Source organism: Ochotona princeps, chromosome 8 (assembly GCF_030435755.1).
Source record: "Ochotona princeps isolate mOchPri1 chromosome 8, mOchPri1.hap1, whole genome shotgun sequence".
Taxonomy (NCBI): Eukaryota; Metazoa; Chordata; class Mammalia; order Lagomorpha; family Ochotonidae; genus Ochotona; species Ochotona princeps.
Genome location: NC_080839.1, coordinates 74075310 through 74084804, shown reverse-complemented (window position 1 = coordinate 74084804; position 9495 = coordinate 74075310). Strand labels below are relative to the sequence as shown.

The window sequence follows — 9495 nt, the reverse complement described above, 5'->3', positions numbered from 1 at the left end:
GTATAACATGTTATGTTTTGAATGTTATATGTTGTGTATAAACTAAAATTGAAGTATAGGTGAGGTGGTCACAGAAGGTGGCTGGGGATTCGCATTTACTTTTAACATATTGGTTACTCATTACTATGTCAATTAATTCCATAATGATGTAAATTTTTGCTGATAGTATGTTGGAGACTTCAATTGACTGGGATGATACTCTGCTGGCTCTGTCTTCAGACCAGAGAGGGTATACCTAAGAAGCCGTTGAACTTGACGGGACAATAAGATGCTGGACTCTGTGTTTGGTATACGCTTGCAATGGGGGAATCTCAACTGAACTTGAGCTGTGGTTATGCAACAAGGTGGAGGAATCCACCATGGTGGGAGGGTTTGGGGAGGGGTGGGGAGAACCCAAGTACCTATGAAACTGTGTCACATAATACAATGTAATTACTGAAGTTAAATAATAAATAATTTAAAAAAAAATGTGGTAGAATCAAGGGCAGTCAAGGTGGAAACAGTCACTCTGATGCTATGATTCAACAACTTTAGTTCACAGACACTATGAAAACATATGTACGTGTCTTTTAGACCCTCTCACAGAAAGGACGCTCTTGAGAGGGAAGACCAAGCTCCATTGGCTGAGAAGTAAGCTGAAGAGAAGAAAAACAATAAGTAATGCAGCTCAATAAATACAGCAGAAAGCAAAAACAGCATTCAAATCTCACATGATAAGTTAAGTGCAAGACAAAATACTTTTAAGAAATTAACATGGGCATAGCAGTGAAACCATCAGTGATGGTGATTTCTATTTCTGTAAAAGCACAGCAGCTATACTTTTCCTTTTCCTCCTATTCTTAGATCTAATAATCCTGTGTAGAAGACTTTGAAATGTGGGAACAAGAAAGGCGATTATTAAGAACCTAAAAACCCAAGGGGAAAAAAATGGTTGTAAATTTGCTGGGCTTTCTCTCTGCCTTTATGTGCCCCTAATTGCCAAATATCAACAATGTAGAAAATTGAATTCCTTTGGATTTTCTCTTTCCCTTATATACTAAGTATATAACTGGAGAAAATGACATGAAAAATAAATTCAATGGGATTTGTAGTACTATAGAAAGAGGACACAGCAATTGTGCTATTGGAACAACGATAGGGCTGGAGAAGTGCATGAAACAACAGGGTAGTCATAATATGTCACACTAAGCTGAGCAGACCCCAGGTGCGATAAAACCAAGGAAATCCATTCCATAATGCTTTCTGTTCATTTGCAACAGATACTCCAGCCATTTACTACAAATTGAGTGGCTTTGCAAAATATATTGATTTTAACTTTCCAAGATTGGAAATCTTGACAATGTCAAGACATCAGCAGGCCTGTATCTCTGAGATTCCAGGGAAGAATCTTTCTTCCACTTGTATAAGCTCTGCAGAGTTCTCTGCTGCTCCCCGCCCTGTTCTTTCTCTGCCACTTCCTCTATCTATAAGTCACCCCAACTCCCCTTCTCTCTTCCCTCTCCTGTTCTGCCCCTCTCCTATCTCATCCTTCCCAATAACCACCCCCTCAAAAATTTCCAAATTTTACATCCTATCCAATCTTTGACATCTCTCTCTCTTTTTTTAAATCCAAGTTACAATGGAGCTTTTTTTAAAAGTAGATCTTCCCAAAGACTGTTTAGGAGAAATTTTCAATAAGGAATAGACAGAGCAGAATGGTAGAATAGTGTAATCGTGAGGAGAAAGAATAGCTACACTGAAACCAACTGGGGAATGCTATGACCTCTAGGCAAGGGGAAGGCGACTGCCATGACCCCTGCCACCAGCGGCTTTGACTTAGAAATATTCCACAGTGCCCATGGCCTTTGAGTCCAGCCTGGAAAGCTGGTGTGTTGAAGCAGTGGATTCAATGTGCTGAGGTGGAGCTGCTGCTGAGCTGTGTCCTGAGCTGCAGCACAGTGGAATGTTCCACTGCTGTGGAGGGACCCAGAGCTGGGCTGAGGTTGTTCAAGGGGTGGAGAGTGGACCCCTTACACTTTGTCATTGTGGGAAGGGCAAGCAGCATGAAGCTGACACTGTTGTGCTTCATGGATTGTATAATGTGCAGCTATCCAGCCTGACTGGAGACGCAGAGCTCTCTGCATGCTGGAGGAGGCTGGGCACCAGGTGGATCCGTGCTCTGCACAGGGTGCATGCTGGGAGGTGGAGTGTGCAGGCATCGTGTGCTCTGCTTGTCATGGTGAATTGACTGATTCACTCCGACATACAAAAGGCTTGGGGTTGAAGACACTAGTCTTCTAGAACATACACAGTGAAAACACATTGGAAAATCTTAGCAATAAACTTAGGCAAAGGATAGAATACCCATCTAGAAGACAGTTCTTTTCAAACTACTCAGTGAGACAAACAAGAGAGAGAGAAAGGAAAAATAATAGAAAAACCTGGGAATAATATTCAGAATCTATGGGATAGCATCAAATGAGAATATATATATATATATGGAGGGAAAAGCAAATGGCTTGGAAAACACAGTCAGTGAACTAATGACAGGAAATGTTCTGAATCTGGAGTTAGATATGCACATCCATATGTGGGAAGGTTACAGGGCCCCAAAAAGCCACTATCAGAAAATATCCTTAATGCAAGACATTACAGTAACACTTTCAAAAGGAAAACATAGACAATATCCTAACATCTTCAAGAGAGAAAAACCAGGTCATCTGTAAAGGAATCCTCATCAGAATGACAGCAGATTTTTCAGCAAAATTCTTCACACTAGAGACTGGAGCTATATGATCCAAATCCTAAAGGAAAAACTCAGAACAAAGATCTTTATGCAAAGGTCTTTATGATCTCTCATTCATTCATAAATAAAGGTAAAATAAACATCTTCTAAAACATATAAAAATGAAAAGAATTTATCAGCATGTAGCCAGCCTAACAAAACTTGAGTGTACTTCACAAGCAGTAGAAAGACAATCAGCAGCATGACAATGTGACAGCAGAAAACATCGTAGAAACAGAAAACAAGTATACAAAACAAAAACCAGGAATTTTTATTTAGAAAATGGCAGGACCAACCCATTACATTCCAGCAGCAACTTAGGGCATAATTAGGTTAGATGCCCCAATTAAAAGCCACAGACTACTTTTCATTGGAGAAAAAAATTCTCTATGCTGCTTACAAGACACATATTTCACCAAGAAAGGTTATATACAAACAGACTGAAAGGATGGGAAAATATTCAAGTCAATGGAAATTAGAAATGATCATGAGTAGCCACATTCATGTCAAACACAACAGACTTTCAGACATCTGCTCTAAGTGAGAAAGAAGATCATGGTGTAACCAATAAGAGATCAGTTCAATAAGAACACTTGACTACATGACAGGTATATGCATATGACGCTAGAATACCCAGCATCAGAAGATAAACGTTAATGTCTCCAAAGAGAGAAGTAATGGGAGAACTTCAAAGCCCCCCTTTCGACAGTGATAGGTCAATCACCAAAACAACAAAACTTAACGAAGGAACAAAAGAGCTAATGTACACTCTGGACAAAGAACAGCCACAGTATACATGTTCTGTATCAGCGCATGAAATATTCTCCAGAATAGAACATCTACTAAACCATAAAATGATTCTCAACAAATTCAAAAAGCTGAAAAATTGTCAAATATCTTTTTTTAAAAGAATTCTGTATTATTTTATTGCAAAGTTAGATATATAGAGATAAGGAAAGACAGAGAGGAAGATTTGTGCGATGATTCACTCCCCAAGTGACTGCAGTGTCTGGAACTGCACCAATCGAAGCCAGGAGCCTGTAGCTTCCTCCAGGTCTCCGACGCAGGTGCAGGGTCCCAAGGCTTTGGGCCGTCCTGGACTGCTTTTCCAGGCCACAAGCACGGAGCTGGATGGGAAGTGGGGCTGTGGGATTAGAACTGGCCCCCATATGGGATCCTGGCACGCTCAAGGCAAGGACTTTAACCATTAGGCCACCATGCAGGGCCCTCCCATACCTTTTCTAACCACAATGAAATGAAACTGGAAATTAACAGCAGAAGAAACTCTACCAAACAGAGTCTGCATACGGAGAGCCAGCAGGACGCTCCTGCAAGAACAATGGGTCACAGCAGAAATCTGCAGGAAGATTTAAGAATTTCTTGAAATGAATGAAAATGAAAGCAAAATATCAAGACATAGGATACAATGTTAGCAATGTTAACAAGAAAGTGTAAAGCAATAAGTGCCAACATTAGAAACTGAAAAAGTATGGGATAAAAAAAGGGATCAAGAACAGCAGGGACGTCTATGCTCCTCCGCCGCTTGGAGAGCCAGTGTCATGGCAGCCTGCGTGGAGTTGGCAGGAGTGTCCTGCGGAACTGGGCAGTCATTAAAGCCAGGGAAGAAGGACGGGTGCCCGCTGGGCCGGTGGGACGTCTTGGGAAGGAGTGGAAGCAGCTGACTGTGACGCCATCCCGAGGCCTGGGCGTGTCTCGGGCAGGCCTCGGGCCCCTCATTGTGCTGTCACTTCCTGCGCTCCGAGTTCTGGGTTAGTCCCGCCAAGGTCGCGGTTGGAGAAGGTTCGGCGGGACGGTCGGGACGCCTATGATGGCGATTTGATGTTAAAAAGCGGCTTCTGCGAAACCAGCAACGATGTCTTCCTGGTTGGGGAGCATCAGCTCTGGTCTAGGCCATTCTCTGGGACAAGTGGGGGGCGGTTTGGTGTCCCTCACTGGCCACATCTCTAATTTTACAAAGGATATGCTCGTGCAAGGAGCAGGGGAAGTAGCAGAATTACCAACTTCCGGAAGAGGAGAAATTGAACTCCTTCATTTGCTCTTAAAATCAGAAAATGAGAGGCTCCAAAACCTATGTAGTGATCTTGAAGAGAAACATGAATCGTTAGAACGTCAAATGAAACAGCAGTCAACAAGTTACACAGGCCAGCTTCAGCAAAAAGAGAGGGAAATTTACCACCTTAAAGTCAGACAAGCAGAGCTGCAGAAGGAGCTGGTAAAGCTGAAGGCGTTCCACTCAGCACGTGGCAGCATTGTCGCCATCTGCACCTCATCATGTGCACTAGGCTACGGGGCCGGTCAGCCCAGGCCAGCATTTAGTGATGAGGACATGATTAGTATTGACTTGAATTCCGCAGAAGAAGAAATTTACTGGCTGCCTAGTGAAGGCTCGGGGCTCGAGTCTGAGGTTGGCCACTGGAAAAACACAGCCGAGGTTTCTAAGGAGGAAAGACCACATCGTTCTGATCAAAACGAAGTCAGCAAGCTGCAGAAAATAATCAAAGATCTTAAACAAAATCAAAAACAGGAACTTGATAACTGCCAACATGAAATAGCAGAATTGCAAGATGCACATCATCTGCAACTGGCTGAGCTGACTTGTCAACACCGAGAGGAAGTGCGTGCTCATGAGGCACGGGTTGAGGAGCTTCAACAACTATTGGAGCAAGGTTTTTCAGGAGACTACCACGCTAAAGTCTCCGAGATGCAAAAGTCCATCGAAGTATTGCAAACAGAAAAAACTGAATCCTCCCAAAAAATCAACGAACTGGAGGGTAAAATAAAAGACATGACTCAAAGATTAACTTCTGCCGAGCATGACAACGATAGTTTGCGGAGAGAATACGAACAGCTGAATGTGGAAAAGGGACAAATCTTGCTTGAATGTGAGACGTTACGAGTGGAATGTGAGAGGCTGGCATGTTGTGCTGAGAAGCCCGTGGAGCCTGCGGCGGGCGAAGAAACCATTGCGGTGGCGGAGGAAGTGCTCAGGCTCCAGCAGGCACTAGCTGATAGTGAAAATGAAACCAAAACGCTGAATCAACATGTAATTTTAATGAAAGATCAGCTATTAAACCAACGAAACGAAGGCGATGTTATCATCAGTAAACTAAAAGAAGATCTAGATCATGAAAAAAAGCGAGTTCATCAGCTTGAGAGGGACAAAGCAAACATTTCTGAAGAATTGGAGGAGGAGAGAAAAAATTTAAATCAGAATGAATTTGAGCTGTGTGCTTTGCATTCAACCAAGGAGGAGCTTGAAGATAAAGTACAAGATTTAGTTGATCAGCTAAATAAGGCACAGAAAAACAATGAAGGCATCCAGAAAGAGAATCTGCACCTTAAAATGAACCTTCAGCAAAATGAGGAGGAGCATAGTAGAATTAGAAAAGAATTAATTATTAGTCAAGACCTTAGTAATAATTGTAAAAATTTACTTAAAGAAAAGGAAATTGAAGTAAGAAACTTAAAGCAGCAGCTTTCAGAAGCCGAAAAGCGTGATGAAAATTTACAGAAAATTGCCTTTGATCTCAGAATAGAAAATGAGAAGTTGATTTTGGCATGTGAACAGGTGAAACATAACTTAGAAGAGTCTGTTACTGTAAACAATCGGGTTTCTTTAGAAAAAGACATGATTGTGGAGACCCTGACAAGGGAAAAGGAGCAGCTAGAAGCTCAGTTACATGGCTCTGAGCAGAGGCTGTTGGAGGAGGCCGGCAGGCACAGGCAGAGCCTCGAGGAGCTGTCCAGCGCACACGCGTTGGATTCCTCTGCCCTTAAGCTGGAACAGGAACGTTTACTGAAACTCAATCAGGAGAAGGACTTGGAAATAGCGGCTCTGCAAAAGAGCATTGAGAAACTAGACACCCGTCATAAACATACCGAGGAGCTTTTGTCGTCTAGTTTAGAAAGGCAGGAGCAGCTGACACAAGTTATAAATGAGAAGGAAAACTGCATTGAAAATCTTCACGAAAAAAGTTCAGAGCTGCAGGCAGAATTGGACAGATGTATTGAGACTTCTGAAAAGAATGAAATTTTACAACGGACGGTAGAGGAAAAGGATAGAAGCCTGGGCTGCATTAAAGAAGAAATTAATCATCTCCAGGAGGAGCTCGAGCAGCTCAGGGAGCAGCAGAGTAGGGCTGTGCAGGGCGCCGGGCCTGGATCCCCTGACAGCGTGGCAAAACTAGAGTCAGAGGTGACCCATCTGACCATTGTCAAGGAACATCTGGAAGAAGAGATTAAGGAACATCTAAAGATCATTGAATATCAAAGACAGGGTAAGAGGCAGCTGCTTCAGTCTCTGCAGGTGCTGAAGAAGGCAATGGAGGAGTATAAGCACCAGTATGAGCAAATGAATGCCAGCCATGCGCTGCTGTTGTCAGAGAAAGATGAGGAAATTCAGAACCTGCAGAAAACAATTGAACAGATCAAAACCCAGCTGTCCGAGGAAGGACAGCATATCCCCACCAAAAACTGTGATATCTGTCCTGAAGCGAAAGTTCAAAATGTTAGCCTTGAAAACGAAAGTGAAAAACATGAACTATCTAAAGCAGAAACAGAAGAGTTAGTAAAAGGAATACAAGAGCGAGATTTGGAGATTAAGCTTCTACATGAAAAGAATATATCTTTAACTAAACAGATTGACCAACTATCAAAGGATGACGTAGGAAAGCTAACTCAACTTCTTCAGCAGAAGGATTTGGAAATCCAAGCTCTTCATGTTCAAATGTCTTCGCCGTCCTACTCCCAGGACATCCTTGCCCTTCAGCAGCAGCTGCAAGCCTCCGCTACGGAGAGAGAGCAGGTATTAGCTGTTCTCAGTGCCCAAACGAGGGAAAACAGCCATCTCAAAACGGAATATCACAAAATGATGGACATAGTGTTTGCCAAAGAGGCAGCGCTTGTTAAACTCCAACAAGAAAATAAACAAATGTCCTCCAAGCTGGAGAACACCAGCCAAGAAATGTTTAGAGAAACGCTTCAGAATCTATCATGGATCATAAGAGAAAAGGACTTTGAGGTAGACGCATTACGGCAAAAATGCGAGACCTTATTGACGGTCCTGCAAACCTCTGGCACCGGTAATGAGGCCGGGGGTGTTAACAGTGATCAGTTTGAAAAGCTGTTACAGGAACGTGACCAGTTAATACAAAAGGTAAGCAAAATGTTAGAGTGGAAAGAGCAAGTCACAACTATGGTCCGGAATATGCACCATGAGTCAGCCCATCTCCACCAAGAGCTGCTTCAGCTCCAAGAGCAAATGTTGGAAAGCAGCAAGAGTAGCGTGAAATTACAAGGCAACTACGATGACCTGATACAGAATTATGAACAAAATGAAAACAAACTGAAAAATTTGAGGCGCGAGTTGACACAAATGCAGCACTATTTGGGGCAGCAAGGCAATGCCAAAGGCCTCTCTATAGGAAAACTTGATAGCATTTCACCCCCACCGCTCACTGGGTCATTGTCTCCTTGTGAGGCAGCAGGGCCTCTTGGAGCCTATGAATCTGATAGAACCAGGGAGACTTCCCCATCGCTTCAGCAAGAGGTAGAAGAACTAAGGAGATCCCTGAAAGAAAGAGAAAATACCATCAGAAGACTGCTGGAGAATAACCAACACCTGTTTGACTCCATCGCTGCCGCCGCAGAGCTGGGAAGGAAACAGCACGAGCAGCACGATTCGGAGCTCAGGCAGCTGAAGCAAACGTACGATGTCCTGCAAAACCTCCTCAAGGAGAAAGACCTCCTCCTCGAGGACCGAAGTCATCGGCTGCTTTCCTCAAATGAGAATTTGGCCAACACAGTGAGTGAAAATGAAATTTTAAGACAGGCAGTAACAAACCTAAAGGAGAGAATACTAATTTTAGAAATGGACATTTCAAAACTAAAGGATGAAAATGACAAAATAGTGGAAGAGACTAGGGAGAAGGAGCATGCACATCAAGCATTACAAGAGACGAACATGAAGATCTCCATGATGTTGCAAGAAAAAGAGGCCGAGTGTCATTCACTGAAGGACAAAGCTGTTGCTTTTGAGCAACTGTTGAAGGAAAAAGCACAGGGCAAGGCCGAGGAGTTAAATGAACTTTTAAATACAGTTAAGTCAATGCAGAAGAAGGATCAGTTGAAACAGCAAGGCTGTGTTGCTCGATGGGTGAGTGGGTGGCTTGGAGGGGGAGCCCAAACTGACCCCAACACCCCTCCAAGACCAAAGCAGCAGGCCAGGCTCAACAGGTCATTTGTGGAACTTTTTGTCAGTTACTTGCAAACGGAATCACTCCCATCATCCATTCCACCGTCCAAGCTTCCGGCCAGTGAGACGAAACCTCTGGATTCTGGACTTGACCTGGGCAGACCCGGAAGCCTTCTGCTGGAGCCCCACACGGACTTACTGCCACCAGTGGTTACATTGGCACCACCGTCAGTGCCAGCGCACAACAGCACTGGAGTTGTGACACAAGATCTTTGAAAGAAGTAGATCTCTGCAAACAGGGAGAGGAAAAGCTTAGAAGAACTTGCTTTTTTGTTTTTTTTTTTTTTTGTTTTGTTTCTCTGTTCTTTTTCGGTTTTGTTTTTCTCTTTTGTTCGTCCTTTTTTTCTTATCTCATTCTTTGTTTTGGGGTTATTTTTCCTTTTTGTTTTAGTTTTTTTCTTTTTTCTTTTTTGTTCTTTTTGTTTTTTTTTTTCTTATTCATTTTTGGTTTTTTTTT

General features: G+C 43.0%; 1 protein-coding gene across 1 annotated transcript; it reads left to right on the top strand.

The window, feature by feature from the left end:
- Positions 1-4637: 4637 nt before the first annotated feature.
- On the top strand, positions 4638-9254 carry LOC131480903 (thyroid receptor-interacting protein 11-like). The gene has a single exon (XM_058667373.1). The coding sequence runs from the start codon at positions 4638-4640 to the stop codon at positions 9252-9254; it is 4617 nt and encodes a 1538-aa protein (XP_058523356.1).
- The last annotated feature ends 241 nt before the right edge of the window (positions 9255-9495 follow it).